The 17,535-nt window shown below is 43.1% G+C and overlaps 1 protein-coding gene across 4 annotated transcripts in view; it reads right to left on the bottom strand.

Annotated features, from left to right (window-relative positions):
• mark1 (MAP/microtubule affinity-regulating kinase 1) overlaps positions 1–16,259 on the bottom strand; it is a 33,216-nt gene extending 16,957 nt beyond the window's left edge. The window contains exons 1-3 of one of the 4 annotated variants that reach the window (XM_052081363.1): positions 15,566–16,259; positions 9,645–9,845; positions 5,413–5,466 (exon numbers count right to left, since the gene is read on the bottom strand). In XM_052081363.1, the coding sequence (XP_051937323.1) occupies positions 5,413–5,466; positions 9,645–9,845; positions 15,566–15,616 (306 nt within the window). In that variant the 5' untranslated portion in view covers positions 15,617–16,259. The remainder of the gene's footprint in view (positions 1–5,412; positions 5,467–9,644; positions 9,846–15,565) is intronic. The other 3 variants (XM_052081365.1, XM_052081364.1, XM_052081366.1) reach the window with 3 other exon arrangements.
• Positions 16,260–17,535: the final 1,276 nt, after the last annotated feature.

Raw genomic sequence — 17,535 nt, 5'->3', positions numbered from 1 at the left:
AACAAAAAGATAAACAGAAAAGTACCCTTTGTGCAACAGTGGGGAACGGAATGGGAAGAATACAAATTGTGTCTTTGCCAAACAAAGCGTGTCCTTTTTCTTTTTTAGAACAGCCGTGAGCCAGAAAAGAAAAACAAACAAAAAAACCCCAAAAAGGACAACGCTCTCGTCCACCGTTGTCCTTTGTTTACTATTCGTCATCTTGGTAGAAGTCATTGGCTGGCTGCTGTGTCGCAGTATTGTCGTCACTTGGAGACGGGAAAGAAAAAAAAGTTGTAATTTAAAGTGCTTGACAGGTGGGTTACGTCTATGAAGAACTGCTAGCCTTTTGCATTAAGCAAAAAACAAAAAAAAATCAACTCAAATAAAAATCAGCTTTCGTACAGGCAGTGGTATAGGATGTGACTGCAGTGCCAGATGGCGGGCCCATCATGGCTCCTCTGAAGCCACAAAAAAAAAAGGCATCAGATTGACAAACTAACAAAGGCGCCATGGGCGAAAATCTGGAAACTAAATCACTCATGGAGAGTCCCAAAGTATATTAGAAATGACAAACAGAAAGTGTGTTTCCTTCATGATCTTGAGTTCCGGTCTGTGTGTGTGTCTTTTAAGATTCAAAGTGAGGGTATATAATAATAATAATTATAATAATAATAAAATAACTGCAGAAAGTCGACAACGTGATTATATGGGATGACTGTGAAGTCATCATTGTACAACTTGTACTTACAGAACGGCGAGTATTTGCCTGGGTGGTAATCACCGCGACATCTATACTAATTTCTGTTAGCCCGTCAATAGCGTTTCACATTATAGCCGAAGTTAGAATTTAAATAGTGGACCTTCTTGAGATGAAATAACATACTTTGGTTGAACGTTTTCATGTTTTAATATACAATGTTTAATGCCATCTTTGGTTTTATGTGTCAGATTTACTGTTAACCTGAACTCATTCACTCCCAAAGACGGTTTCAAACGTCTTTTCAGACTTGGTCCAGAATTGGATGGTACTGAATGAGTTAACTGGGTGTGCATCTTATTTGGAGAACTGTGCGAGCAGGACAGTGAGAGCAGTTTAAAAGTGTGTTTGAATAATATGGGTTTTGATGAATGTGATTAAAGTGTACAGGAGTTGCAAAACAACAACAACAACAAAAACATAAATTCAGAGGTCTCACTAGATCCTGGATTTTCACTTGCTGCGAATCTGCAAGTCGGCCCCCCGCTACTAGTAACAATGAGGTTAAGTTGCTCCACGTCTTCTTATATCATCAAGATTCATTCATTCTGAAAATGATGTCCTAGTGTACAAATCTAGAAGCAGCTCAGACAGCCTCAAGCAACGCTGTCAAAGAATGACTAGACATCTAACCCCCCACCACTCCCCCATCCCCCTGAGGTGCAGCTAAAAGCCTCGCGGACTCTAATTAGCGTCACCCGGTTGGCACATGAAACCCGGCAACACTTGACGGCCTTGAAACAACGCTAACGCTTTCGCGCCAGCCTCACATGACAGTCGGCCAAGAGAGCAAAAGTTGACTGAGGGCGTTCCCAATGATGGCATAGGACAACGCCGAGTCAACGAGGTCATTGATTCAGCCCGGGAGATTATAAGACGCACATGTCCGCATTGCAGATGGGCCTTCTGTATACAGTTACGGTCGTCCATAAGAAGTGAAGTCGGCGACATTGAAATATGCAAGCAGCTACACCACAAAATTAGGTACATCAACGATCAAGTAATGTAGCAAATAGGCGCCCTTGGTTTAGATTTTTTGGAGATAACAAGTGCTAACCATCCCTCTTTGACAAATTTAAGGTAACGTTAATATATGAATATCATGCTGGGTTGAAATGAAGGTTTGCAAGCAGCTATTTTGTCTACAATTGGACAAATAAATACTATGCACTTGTTCGCGAGTTCGGTAGCTAGCTAACGAGTATGGCTAACGTTAATTTGTCTCCACTTTGTCCTCACATTACATAGCAGAGATGAGCAGAGAGGTTGCGAGTAGTTGAACTCGACTAGTGTTTTTTTAATGTGTTTTTTTTTAATTCCATTGTTTATTTGTTTTTTTTTACACTGACGAGGTTGACATGCAGTCAATAAACCTTTGAAATCCCGAATTTTGGAAGGCCATGCAAGCGCGCAAAAACCCCCACTATGCTCAGATTTGGGTAGACCTCTGGGTTACACCTCTTTTCTAACCCGAGTATTTAGTCATATCAACAGGTATCAGGATACCAACAGGTATCAGGATGCCTCCATAGAAAGGGACACTGAGTACAGGAAGTATTTGAGAAGTGAAGCCACCAGCGGGCATTTTACATTGCCACTGGCTATGCAAGCCTAAATTACTCATTGATTTACTTCCAGAGAGCTTAACAGCGGCTTTCTTTGCAATACCGTGATACCGTGAAGCCACGATATTTTTACTCTCGATTATCATCGAGACATAACGAGCTATTGGCCTGTGCCTCATCATGAGGCAAGTTTCCGCCATACTTGCTGTTTTACATTCACGACCGAAAAGTCTCCAAGAAGAGCGCAAGCTTAAGTGATTTCGGTCCCTTATATCAAGTTTGATGATCTTTGCCTTTAATTCAGCCTTAAGTGGAGGACTGAGATTAAACTGGAATCGGAACAACATTCTGAAACAAACTCCACTCTGCATCCTAATAAGTCATATAAATATGACAAACTTTTTTTTCCAATTCAACAAATAGGTGATCAAAGTATGCAGACAAAAAAAAGCAATCATTTACCCTCCATAAAACGCTTAAGGACATCGACTTGTGTGTTGACCCTCTTCACAACAACCCGAAGCAGACATCTGAAAGGCGCGCTGAATAATTCATAGCGAGCCAGCTGATTGGTCACCGCTCTCACAACATATTGATTCTGCTGCTACACGTCGTCAACCTGGCAGCAGACAATCTGACCGATCAACCTTGTAACCCGGACCGAACCCTAAATTGAGACTCGTCCAAGCCACAGGGACGGCGATGCTCGTTACCGCGATGTGTGCGCACAGATTACAAACCACATAATGGGTTGTTCAACAAAAGAGCCCGCACACTGAAATGAATCTCGGTCAGATGAGATGAGTGTCTCTTTTGTGCTGATTAGCTGAACAATTGCAGTCGGATCCCATTATGATCAAAGTCAATTACAGATGTGCTTGTGGACGAGAGAGAGCGGCACTGGCCGAGGGGGACTCAATCCAGACACATATTCCGGAACAATGGAAAAACATTTCATTTTGTGTGTGTGTGGACGTTCGAAAGCGTGACTTCCACCAAGGGAACGGTTTGAATTTGAATGCATTCTTCGGGATGTAATGATTCCACAAAATGGATTACAAGATGATTTAAAACGGCTTCAAAAATGCGTAAATCTAAAAAAAAAATAAAAAAAACAATTGAAATCGGAATTTTAATCTGGTGTCAAATCCATTGAACATTCATTTTTTTAGTTCCGGCATGAGCAAATTTTCTAAAAAAAAATTTCTCACACAGACAAGATGCAGATATTAAGATAGAAACATCTTTTGCTGATAAAATGAGACATTCATTTTGTTAAAAAACATTTTTTAGATGAAAAAACAGGATCCTAAAATCCAAACTCAAATCGGTGCTTGAGTGAATCGTTACATCCCTCGGCATTCTGCATCATCACATTAGTTGTTTATTCATTCAACAGCAGTTTCCCAACGCTTCAACTATGAAGGGAATTGAGTTTCCTTGCAGCTAAAAAGCTTTTTTACATCATCAGCTTCCTGCTAACCAAGGAAAAATGTGCTGACAATGCATAGCCATGCTACTTTCTTGCATTATAAGTGATTTCCGAAACACAACAATGCACAACTGTGCAACTATTCGGCGACGTATAAGGTAACATCAAACATAAAAACCAAGACAACTAACTACGCAGCGTGTACTTAGACAAAATCTTTTTTTTTATAAGAGTCTGCTAGCTTAATGCCAACACACAACGCAAAACACATGTAGACAAACGTAACGTTTGACAATACTCACAGGCATATGTTATTTATCCTCTGCAAAAAAAAAACATTTAATAGTACCGCAGTGCTAACAGCTCTACTTCTATATCGCAGATTTTCACTTTATCGCGATAAACGGGGGCTCGGTGTATGACAACGGCTATCGAGTGAATTATATTTTATTATTTTTCTGGGAGCCTGATAGGGAGGGCAAAAAAAACTGATTTCCCTTCATGCTAATTTAATATCGATGAGATATTGAAATGATGTGCGCCATTGCGGGTGAGCCAAGAGATGCATCAAGGTCTTAACTGCCGTTTTTACAGGGTGCGATTGTGGTAATGGCCCTTTAATGTGCGCCGACGACAGCCGCGTGGCAATTTGTTTGCCATCCGCTACATGCCAGAATCGAGAGAGGTGAGGTGTGATAATGTGATGCGCAGAGGAATAAAGGACCACTGCCAGTCAAGCCGCAGTATTTTTAGATGCAAAAACTCAAAGCAGGTGGCTAACACACACACCTTAGCAGCAGCAGCATTAGGAGCAGTGTGCTCCTTGCCTCTAAGGATATTTTTTAAATCAGTGTGTGTGCGTGCATGTGGTGAAAGGGCCAGATTAAAATCAGGAAACAGTCACTTTTGTTGTTATTGGTCATGACTGTTCAACAAAAGGTAAGTGACACAAATAGGCAAGCGGTGGAATTTTTCGCTGCGGTCAAACCACAAAACAAACTGTGAGTCAAAAGTGGCGGGCGTGGTTCAAGGGGAAGGGAAGTGGAGGTGAGGATATCAAACCTACGCTGAGGTTACATGTCACAACAATGAATCCTTCATAGCATTTAAAGAAAAACGGGAAAACCGATATTTCGGGCTTTTTCTCTTTCTATGGTTTCAGTGTTAGCTTCTCTGAGTGGAAATGTAGTTATAATTTGGCTTTGTCGGCGACTTCTCGGTTAAGACAAGTGTGATATTAGGGGGAGACTAGGATTCCTGCGATTGTGTCTTTTCCTGTAATAACTTTCTTCAAGTATCTCATTGGGTTAAAGCTAGCTGGGATCGATAGCGCTAACCGTAACATTTACACTGTTTGATAGCTAGCCCATCAACAGCGTTTCCCCTCTTGTGTTAGCATTGAGCTAGCGCACTCTGTCGCGAATTTTGTCGCTTGTATTGAATTGATTGGCGTCCTTAGGCAAGGGAGCAAAATAGCATGATTTTAGTGGACTGACGCATCAACACAAATATGTCCAATGACACTGACATGGAAACAGGAATTCAGGACATTTCCCCAGATCTTATTAAGATTAAAAGAAAGAAATATGGAGCATATTTGTACAGATACATGCAAGTGATATTTGAAATGAAAAAAATGTGATGAATGGCTGATAAAGACAACAAGAAGGACTCACCTTCTGTAGACTGGTGGGATTCAGCTGGGTTTTATCTATAATCTTGACTGCCACCTTGGGAGACAAAATGCGGAGTGGGGCCGGGGGGGTGAGAAAGGAGAGAGTGAGTTCGAAAACTAATTCCCAGTCTTGTGGAGTTTTTTTTGTTTTGTTTGGTGCAAACCCTCTTCATTATTTCCCCGCAGGTGGCAGCTTTGCCACAACATGCGGCGGCTGAATCGCACCTTGAAAAAGCTTTTGATTGACAAAAAAATAAATAATAAAAAATGTGACTGTTTCCCTGTGGTGCACTGTATGCAAATGGTGGCGCGCCAGCAAACGCGGAGAGATTAGCATAAAAGACAGCAGTGGAAAAAAAAATCGTGCATGACTCTGCGGGTCAGTCTTGGCCCGGCGGGTTGCACGGGTCAGTAGCGTGAAGCGTGCAAGCTCAATGATCGGCCAAAAGGGCAAAGGGAAAACAGATCGGCTTTGCTGCGCTTTGAAAATGTTGAGCAGCCTCTACAGCCTTCCTGCTCGCCGCTATTTACAATAAGTTATGAATTCAATCAATACCAAGAAATGCAGAGTCACAATCACAATGCATCCCAGAATTGTGGGAGGCACCATTTGTGTTGATGCTCTGTGAGTTAAGCTAGCAGTTGCTTTAAGATTTTAAAATTAACCAAGGTTCATGCCAGGGGTTATAAACCCAATTTTTTGACAGTGGATTAGTGGAATCGGTCACTTTTTGATCCTAACTGGTTGAAAATGTCGTTTCAACATAAATATGTGTTCAGGATAGGCGAGCAATGTTTTCAACCCAGAATTGTGGGAGGCGCCATTTGTGTTGATGCTCTGTGAGTTAAGCTAGCAGTTGCTTTAAGATTTTAAAATTAACCAAGGTTCATGCCAGGGGTTATAAACCCAATTTTTTGACAGTGGAGTAGTGGAATCGGTCACTTTTTGATTCTAATTGGTTATTTTTGACCCAACACAAATAATCCAAAGAGCTCATTTGTTCAGTGTTTATCAAACTGCTAAGCCGCCGCATTCATACGCATGCAAGAAGTGATTCTAAGTTTCAAAAAGGTGCGTGAACGCAGTCGATGGCGTTTCGCATTATATGTTGACATTAAGCTAACTGACTTTTATTTATATTTTCTTGAAAAATGTAGGTTTGATTATAATGCTTTCTAGTCAACTTCAACCGGGAGTGACAAAGTGCAAGCGAGTTTCCTTCACGCAAAATGATACAGTGGTCTCCCACTTGATACAGAGAGTGAATAAGAGTTAAGTAATTGAATGAATAAGTTTGAACATGTTCCATTTCTCCCACAGTCTATAGATTGTGGATTTTCACTTCTCACCAGTGGGAGAACTGGAAACTCACTATAAACGGGGCTTCACTGTTTTATATGACTGTTACGTAACAGCGCGAGTTACAGAAAACATGCACATTTCTGCTCAGGCAGACAAAAGAGCAAAGCGTTGAGTCACAGCGAAGAGAATTGCAGGTTATTCATGGGGAACGGTGTTTCTTTAAGACCCACAAGCTGCTGGTCCGGACATTTAATTCCATCCCGACGTGGAAGCTACACAGTGGCGGTTACATCTCTCTTTTTGCCTAGGTCACAGATGGTTTATTGGCTTTCTTCCATGCTGAGCCAGTATTTCAATTTTTGTTGTTCTCGAACTGTCAATTATTCAGGATGCTTTGACAACGTGTCACTGCATGCGTGACGCCCTTTGAGCATGAAATATGTATTTAAAATAAGATGAACAAAAGTCAGTGGGCTGTGGACGGAGTAGTTCACTGCCAACCGCTAGCGTCAGCTGCTAGCGCTAGCCGTGGATCGCTTAGCTAGAAACGGATTAATTTAATTTCCGTGATTTCCTATAGGGCGAAATCCAAATAAATCCAAACAGATTGCATTGCCCCTCAGTTGTTTCGGTATAGCACGGATGTCTGCAAACCAACCATTGGTTGCTAGATCCTTTTAATTCATTATCAGAATGACAAAGTTCAACTGGCCAGTTGTCATGGTAACGGAACCTGTCCGAGCAAAATATGGTATGGGGCGACTCGTATGACACAGGGCCATTCGCGAATTCCAGCCAATCGATAAATAGACAGTAAAAGTAGTCCCAAAAGTACAAATTCTGGATTTCCATTGATGAAACTTTCAACGATTCCAGCGGGCTTTCTTCTTCTCTAATTGTTATCAGACTCTCCAGATACTGTCGAGGCTCTGCGCTAATGTTTGCTCTTTCAGAGTGTGTGTGTGTCTATATTTAGGTCTTCCGGACACTTGTTCTCTGTTGAGCATGTGAATACGCTGAGAGCCTCCTGAGTCAAATTTGTGTTTGCTATTGACATGCGAACCCGTGACAACTAAGTCAGGAGAAAACCTGAACACAGGCGGAAATTACACACACTTCACAACAAAGCTTGATTGAAGGGTATAAGAAATGCCGGCATCAGACTACACAAATGCAGCCGGGTTTCGAGTGGAAAGACGTGTCGCAGACAAATATGGTGCCTCGTAGCCGATTTTTGGGTTGTCTTGACGCCTCGTTTCCTGTGTAGTGCGGCATAGTCACAGATTGCTCGGGAAGCGTCTGGAAAGCTTCACAACCACGACGACGAAAGTCTGGCATGTCAGAATTTTTGTTCGTCTAGTTGTTCAGTGTGTCATGTGTGACAACCGAAGAATCATCCTACGGTTGGTTCTTCGGCATTGACAAATAGCGAGACGGCGCCCTCCTACTTAATGCCGAGGGACTGCACCTGGGCCATCCAATGACGAGGTGTACCGTCGTTAAAAAGTGATTTGAACAACTTGGGACAAGTGAAGGTTTCACTGTATATTTGAAAACATGGGCATCACGGCCAAAATGTAGAGTCATCTGAAGCGGTGATCAGTCAGGCGATAGCCCATCCGACGCACTTTCAGTTGTTTTGACTCACCCTCGCATGCAGATCGCATGGCTTTTATTGGTTTGTGTTCTTTCCCGCACTCGGATCCGTGCCTTTGCATTCTGATGAGCCAGCAAAGCCGCTACGGGCACACAAAAGTAAGCAAGCGACTGACCTTCTGCTTGTGACCTGGACCCGGGAATCCAATACGCCGTTTACGTTTAACATTGGCCGGCGACAAGGACGCCGTTAGCACTCCTAATAGGGGGGAGGAATACATTTGTGGCGTCGCGACTCCTAATGTGGCCACGCGCTGGATGAAACTCTTGAGGATGAATGAGTGATGCGAGCAGCTAAGAAAGAGCGGATGCAGATTGTCGACTTTAACGAGAATGGCGCAATCTGAACCGCCACCAAATTACGTAGGACGTCTTTATCGATCCTTTACTCCATGGCATGCTGGAATTTTGTGATTCCTGTTTAACAAATAGCCTCATTTTGGGGCGGTCCGTTTTCATGAGCAATGGGAAACTGTGATAACCACATTGGATTGACCCCACCGGTCACCTCTGTTACACTTCTGATCGTACACTGGAAATCTGCAAACTTGGGGGTCAACCTGACGTTCCGTTCTGTATGTTTACCTTAGACACAAGACAGTCAGCCAGGGGAAAAGCAGTGAAAAGGGAAGCACCGAAGGCAGAAAAGAGGCCTAAGTAGCACCTACTGTAGCAAAACTGGCATTATGCATTAAAATGTATGCACTCACATGAACGCGATCACAAGAATTTTTTACTCGCGCAACTTGAAAAAGGAGAAGAAAAAAAAAACAGGTCGCATACACTATAATTTTAGTCACATTCTTTAAGCCTACTATTGTGCAGTTGCAGTAACGCGACAGATTAAATTCTTAATCGTGCACACTGGGAAAAAAAAAAAAACAAGTCGCATATGCGATCATTTTGTTCGCAGTCTCCAGATGTACACTTGCACAAATGCAACCAGATGAAATTCTTACTGGCATACACTGAAAAAAAAACAAACAAACCAAAAAAACTGGATGCATAAGCGACCTTTTTGTTGCTATTGTTCCAAAAGTAAGATTCCAAGCAGTTTAAGTCAAGGATCTAGAGTCCAAAAGCACTTTCTCAAATGGATAGGAGGAGTCCTTTTCTGTCACTGATGGACTATATTCTATGCTAATGCACCCCGCAGAGATAATTACTGGACTCCAATGTAACAGTCGGTACTTTTTTTATGGCCAAATGCGGAGAAGTGTGCACCCAAAAGTCAAGGAGGGCACAAAAAGCTGTATTTCGTTGACTTTTCTTACCTCTCTTCCAGTCAGGACGTGTCGTGCCAGTTTGACCTTGGCGAAATTGCCCTTCCCGATGGTCTTGAGGAGGCGGTAATTCCCGATGTGCGGGTGCTCCTCGGTGGAGGTGAAGGAGTTGCGACATCGCGGCAGGCTGTGGCGACTCGCCGACTTTGTCGGGGGGACCGGGGGCTCCACAAAGCCATCCACGGACGAATGCTATAAATAGAACGGGTGGGGAGAAGTTAGCGTCAGCAACGCTTTCGACCTCTACGATGCAGGTCGAATGTTTAAATATACAGTGTTTAATATCTTTCGTTTCATGTGTCTGTTTTCGAGTAAACTTCAAATGGGACCGGCAAATAGCTTGAAGCAAGCACGCTAGACCTCTTTACAGAACACTGTGAATGAGAGCGTGACAACAGGTACTAAGGAATAATTTCAAAAGTGCGTTTTAATTCAGATAATTTGACAGATAATGGTGAAGAACAACATTCTTTCTGACACAGGATTTGCCAAAGTATCAACCTGATAGACAGAGCACAGCGCCAACCACTGGCAAGGAGGACTTAAGAACAAAAAATGTTTTGTTTTTTTTGAGGGGATTTTCGGATTGCTAGCCGACAAAGTATACAACCTCTTGAAATGAAACCGGAATGGGCACAATATCGGTACTTGCCCATTCCTAGATAAAACTTAATTACTGAACGGTTCGCTGTATTTCCCACTTACACTTTATGTTCCACTGCATTTCGCTGCGAATCTTCAATGACGATGATCGTCTGTTTGCCCTGATTGATTTTGCTGTGATTCTACTCGCGAGGCATGCAAAAGTTGAGTTTGCGCTGCTGTTTAGACTCCTCGGCACAAAGTAGCAGCCTGCGTGCTAATGAGAGTGCCATGTGACCGCCCGCCCCACAACCCCCCCTCACTGACACACTGACCTTATCAGCACCGGATGACACTCATCCATTTTCAAGCTTCTGAGAGTACACCCAGAAAAATTCCAGCCGGCCGCTGAGAGGCCTTCTAACAATACGCCGACGCGAGTCGCGCCGTTCTGGCATGCGAAGGTGAATTAGCAGCGGATAGCTGGGAATACAACGCTGGCAACGGCAGCTGCCCGCCATGTCAGTCGAGGTCAAAGCTCCCATGATCCTCTGCTCCTCCCGGAGCGCCACACCCAGCCGGAGGATAATTCCCCGGTGCTGTAACCAGGGCCGGCTGGCTCCTGTTTCACGCGGCGAAACGCTACACCGTGCAGGGCGAGCATCACCTCAGTGCCAGCGTGCATGCTGACATCCCATGAGTCACTCGGGCACATTCAACAACAACAACAAAAAAATCTGGGAGAGACCAATTTGGATTTTCCGCATCACCTTGAGTACCCGTTGGCGTGGTGAACCGGTTAGCAACAAAACAAAAGTGTGATTGAACACTTGGCCTGCTCCCAAAACCCTCTGAATGAACCAAAACGGAGAACCGGGACAGGTTCTTCTTGACGGGCTAGTGTGTCACATGGCTGCCAATACACAAACGGTGCCTGCCCATGGACTCCCAGCTGCATAAAATGATAGAGGCAAGTGATATGGAAAGCCGGTTGAGTTTGTTTTAAATTATTTTGTCTTTTAGAATTGAACTTTACAACAAAGAGAAAATCACCAAAAATAATAAATAAATAAAAAAAACATCTGTTTTTTAACCCCATATCCCCCCGCCCCCAATCATCTTTGTCTTTGTAATGTGTTAATGCTGGGGTGTCAAATTCATTTTTGTCGTGGGTCATATTTTGGTTTGTTTCCCTTGAGGGCCATTGGACTGAAACCATATTTTAAAAAAAGTCAATTATAATAGTTTATTCAACTGTTGTTGAATTTGCTGTGGGGGTTTTGGTAACAAGAAAATACTGACAATATGTCTGTTATTTCATACATATGAGAATTTTACATTTTGGTAAGATTTGAGCAAGCAGCATGGAAGTTGGTATATTTGATTTGCTTTCGCGGGCCACATAAAATGATGTGGCGGGCCAGATTTGGCCCACGGTGCCTTGAGTTTGACACCTGTGTGTTAATGTGTATTTTTTTTAATTAAAAACATGAAAAAAATCTGATGATTTTTGCCAATTTTAAAATAGCTAATATTGATTAATCGTTCAGGCCTTAATTAGCGCTAATGCCCCCTCACCCCCAACGAAAATAAATACACGACATCAGGTAAAACCGTTCGAGCATTTATTCGATTTGCTTGAGATCCGGCTTACGGTCCACATACTCGTACACTCTTTCTTGCCATCCGTGACGCAATTCAGCGTGCGAGTAGGCAGACTCCGTCTTACTCATCATGTTATTATGATAAACGCTCAAACGGCTTGATTGATTGATTGATTGATTGATAACCAGCATCAGGTCGATGTACTTGTACGCTCTTTGTCATCATTGTTTCAACACACCCGTCGAATGACAAGGGCACACAATTAGAACGGCTGTCCCTTACAAGTATTTTGTTTTTTCCCAATAAATGCCATAAACAACAATGAGCAATTATTCAAATTGCTTACATCTAGCTTGAAAATTAAAAATGATGCCAGTGTGGCTTACTAATGACAGCAAAAAGCGGAGCAGTCGTCTTTCGCGCAACCTTAAGCTGGAAATCGAGGATATCGAATCAATGCTCCAACAGCTTTCCATACGGTTGCTGTAACGTCTTCACGGAAATCTGACGCACGCGTGGACGCACACGCGATAGTCCAGTAAAAGCCTACCGCCTCTTTTAGGTACTAAGTTGTTATGCAACGAAGATCTGTTGCGAGTGGGCCTGGGGGGCCTCAAGCTGGTGCCCGACTCATTCGAGCCCCGGTGCCTTTTATTGATTGATTTTCTAAACAGCAGACACATATTGAGTGGCTGTAAAAAGAATTGACACACCCCTGTTCAAATGATATTTGGGGAATAATATTTTTTTAATATGAGATAGATTTTTCCACCATTGCTGTGACCTTTAAGCTCAATTTTTAAAAAAAGGAAAGCTTTAAGAGAGGGTGAGTGAACAACAGAGATAAAATGGTTGCACAAGTTGACACACCCTCTCATAACTGTTCAGAATGAACGACCCCCCCCCCATTCAAAACTCATGTTAAATGGAAATCAGCACGTATCTGCCACAATTTGAAGGGCCTCTGATTCACCCCAAATAAAGTTCCAGCTATTCTAGTCGCATTTTCCTGTCACATTTTGGTCTCTAGCAAAAGCCTGCGGGTTTTTTGCTGACCTGGTATTGTGTCTACCTTGACCAAGGCTCGAATTCCATCCGAAGAAAAACAGCCATAAAGTGTGCTTTTGATGCTAAAACTTATTTTTAAAAAGATTCGGGGGGGAATATTTGGGGAAATAACCTTTTCTAATACGGAGTTCCATAGGTACATTAGCAAACATAAAAAAAAGAAAAAGAAATAAATAATACAAAATATAATTCTAAACAAAATCTAAATGTAGTAAAACAGTAAATGTAGTTCCTTGGCACAAAAAGAAGAGCGACTTTGCTGCCCTTTCCCGCCTTGTGATGCGACATCAGAGCGGAAACGAGCCAACGTTAGCCATGCTAGTTAGCTTGCTAGGCGCTTGCACGACGCAGTCTATGTCATTTATTTCGCCAATTGTAGACACACTACCTCACTCACGTCGTGGCAAACGCTCATTTAGAGACAGCGTTAATGGAAACATGAACGGGACTTGAAATTTATCAAAGAGTTATAGGTGGCGCTCTCGTAAAATGTGACGCCTTGCGCACCTCTTGCAATCATGTCTAAAAAGTTCAACCGTGACTTTCTAATGGGGAAGCAAAGTTTAAAAAATATTTATATAGCTTCTTCTCTCTTTTTTTTAATATCACAAATGCCAGATATTCACATTGTGGCATATAGACTTTTTTTTTTTTTTTAATCGAGTGGAGCTCCAATTTCTGCACCGATGTAAAGTTTGAGAGTTGGGATCACTACTTGAGGTTCCAGTCAAGTCTGCATTGCAGCCGAAAGTGTTAAACAGAGAAAATGGCTAGCCTGACCTTTAAAACAGTGCGTCAAAAACATTTGGTTCACACACCTCTACAAAAGGTCGAGTTGAAGCACTTAGCTCAGGCTTTTAAATCAAATTCCAAGCGTTTTCACTTTCGGTGATGCTGAGCTAACTTGCACGTTGACATAAATGTAATGCATGCTGTAATTTTAGGGCGACATTGAGTCAAACACAAAGTATTCGGTGTTCCTGTGAATTAAACAAACCTAGAAGTTTGTAGCGGAATATTTGACCCTACATGCAAAATGCTAGCTATCCAATCAGATAGCAATTTGTTGTGGAAAAAAAGTGCGACCGTGTTGAGTAATTTAAAAGACGCTCTATAAACATTGACAACAAAATATTGAAAATTCAAAAATTGTAAAGCATCCCGAGCACCCGGAAACAGTAAAATACAATCATTTTAAACACCCAAAATAACAAACTTTTTAAAATCCAAGTCCCAGTTGGTCCTACAAACACAAAAATGAGCATCCAAGCACTCCAAAAAACAGAGAATGCAAACATTTTCAAGCACCTTGAAACAATAACGTTCTTAGCTCAAGCATTTCCAAGGATGCAAAGCATCACAATTCAAGCATCTCAAGGATCAATGGAACCCCTGAACACAAAAGGGAGGGGTTTTGCGTGATAATTGTGCTGTCATCGTGCAAAATCAAAGCATTGCTGAGCATTCTGAAATGATGAAATTTCAAGCATACCAGGCACTCAAAATATTAAAACACAACTAAAGGATTTCAAGGACCAATTGAACATTGTACACAAAAAGTTTTATTTGGTCACCATGCAGCATTTGCTCTGAACTAGAATGTATTTGATCATTACATGACTTTCTATGCTGCCACCGCCCCCGCCCCCTCCCAAAAAAAAACAATCAAAGAATTTTCAAGTGTAGTACTGTATTCCAAACGCGTCCAAATACAAAGCATCCCTGACACTAGAAACATTTAAAATCAAGCAAATCCGAACTTGAAGCACCACAAAACATGACAATTACAGCATGTCTCGACCCCCCACCCCAAAATACATAGCATTCTAATTAAAGCATTTCAAGCACCAACGGAACCCCCGAAAAAAGGAGGTGATTGAGTGGTTATTGTCACGTTGCTGTGCAAGATAAAGGCATTTTCCATCATCCCAAGCACCCCAAAACTTCCAACATTCAGGCATTTTCATATTTTAAGCACCTCGAAACATTTCAATGTCAGCATTTCCAGCACAAGGGGAGCCCTGAACACAAAAAGGGTGGGGGGGTTGTGTGGTCATTGTGCTGTCACCATGCAATGCAGCATGCTCAACGTTCCTGCTACTCTTTTGTAATAGTTACTATGCCTTAAATACGTTTTCATAAAAACGGGCAGCATAGGCTGGTCAGTGTCGCGTCTGAGGGGGGGTGGGGGGATCAATAATATCCCCCAAAAAAACCTCCCCCAGGGTTGAACGAGTTGCTCGGGGCCCACGAGGTGATGGATGTCACATTGCGATGCTTCCGAGCGAAAAACTAGGGCAACATAACATCCCCTCCACCCTTAATATTGACTGCCCCCCCCCCCCCCCCCCCCCCGGCTGGTTAGTTACTTCCACATTGCTATATATTCAACCACGCAGGTTGACGCAATGCGTTGCCCGGGCAAGCCCTCAAGTGTCACATCCGCGCCAAGTGCACCTTCCGTGGTGGGCTATTCTGGTCCCTGGTGGGTTTTCTTCCCGGCAGAGGAAGGCAAAAGAGCCGCTAGGGCGAGTCCTCATTGGTGGGTGTGCGGTTTAGCCCTCCCTCGAACTAGCTAACCGCTGCCATTTCCACCCCCCGCACTGAAACAACGCCTCATGATAAACAAACCGAAAAATAAAGGATGCACGACTTACGTTCTCCGTGTCACGCTCGTTCACCGTGGGCAATGGCGTCCTGGTCGACATCTTGTGTGAGGGGGAGAGCCTTGCAAATAGGTCGCTCGGCGGACGGGCACACAGCAGACACGGCTTCTTCGGGTCCCACTTTCCTCTCTACATCCCCCCCACCCCTTCCTCAGCACAAAGCCAAGCCGGCAGGAAGTGCGCAAACGGCGGCTAGATTAGCGGCGCATTGCCCGGCCAACTGGGGCTCCGGCCGGCTCGCGCCCAGATGGTTTACGTTCGGTTCCGGGGTTCGGCTTGAGGAAGCTAGGCCGGCTCAGACTAGACGAGCACCGAGAGGAGGAGGAGGTGGAGATGGAGGGAGGAGAGACCGATAGAGGGGGAGAGAGAGGGTGGGCAGGAAGGAAGATGCGCATCTCAAAACCTTCCACTATAGGAAAGGATGGAGGTCTCTCTCTCTCTCTTTCTCTCTCTCTCATTGTATGTGATGCTCTCTGGCTCTCATTCCCTTTGTCTCCTCTTCATTAAACCACCATTCAACAGTTAGTGCGGAGACATTGATTTAAATCCCGTCTAAAATGCGACGCGGGAGTGTTCGGCCCTTGACAAACCGGTCTATATTAAAACAAATTAAAACAAGAACAATCGTCGCCGGGTGGGGTAAATGAATGGATAATGAATGAATGAATCAAGGGTGCAGCACGACGTTTTGTGGTGGTAATGTACTGTGTTCCTATTGGCTCTACGGTTAGTTGAGATGCTAATTGTATGGTAAACAGGCTATACAGTACCTAGCCGCTGGGTGAGGCTTGGCCTGGCAAAATGCAACGATTTGGTCGACACTGCCATCTGCCGTAGGATGACAGTACTGCACCTTATTTGTCATAGTGGTTATATTTCTCCCCCAAACCCCAGCCCGGGACGTACAGACATACATAATCAATGGCACCCCTAGTTATGGTGTGTTAAAAGCATTAAAATCACTTCCATTTTTGTTACAGAATCATTCTCTCATATGAAACATTGGAGAAACTGTTTTCCAGAAACAGAATCAAGCTCCGCCCACGGCCATGTCCGTGACCATAGCTCAACCCATTGAAAAACCTGTGGAGTGAGCTGAAAAGCAGAATGCAGAGGACAATCTGTATTAACAATCAGTTATTTAAATTAAATTAACAATCAATATTTTTAACGTCCCCTTTACAGTTGCTTTATTTATATTACTAATGTCATATGTGGTGTATGTGAGTGCTGCTGCCGCTAGGTGTCAGGCCATACCAACATATCTGAACAGGTGCACTTGTGGCGCATGATGTATGAAGTCAGGTGCAAAGAAACTCATTCCATATAGCCTAACCAGATTACGGCAATTCAGTTGTTTTATATTTATATAAAATGTATATTTTTAATACGCGCTAACGTAATTTAACAACGCTGCTATTTTGCTTTAGTAGACTTTGTTCAAATTATTTTTAAAGACAAACCAACAACTAAAATGTTTACAGTCAGTTCAGTCACTCCTACGGTAAAAGTAGATCCATTCTCTAAGACTGTCCTGTGAATACTTTTAACCAAGCTACTTGTCTGGCGCTGTGTCAGCAGCAAGGCCCCAAGAGTAACAATGGACTCAGCATGACGCCACGTATCACAATAAGTGATGATTATGGAACCTGAAAGCCACGAAGAACATTCTTGAAGGAATCTGAAGTTTATTTTCCACCATCCCGAAAGTAACAAGGCTCTCTGGCTCTTCATTTTTGCCCGAATAACTGTCATGGAAAAATATTTTGTCTACGATGATGTTTAGCGATTGCAAAAATAAAAAAGTGAGTGTGTGTGTGTGGGGGGGGGGGGTGTCAGACAGTGAATCTTGGCATGAATCAGGGCATTTTTGAAATTCTGCACATCTGATCCCAAAAAGGATTGGCTCCCAAACATAGCAGATCTTATCTTTCCTGAGTGCAAACAAATGGAATCGTCTA

The sequence above is a fragment of the Hippocampus zosterae genome, chromosome 11 (assembly GCF_025434085.1).
Source record: "Hippocampus zosterae strain Florida chromosome 11, ASM2543408v3, whole genome shotgun sequence".
Classification (NCBI taxonomy): Eukaryota; Metazoa; Chordata; class Actinopteri; order Syngnathiformes; family Syngnathidae; genus Hippocampus; species Hippocampus zosterae.
This window is presented reverse-complemented; position numbering and strand designations above follow the sequence as displayed.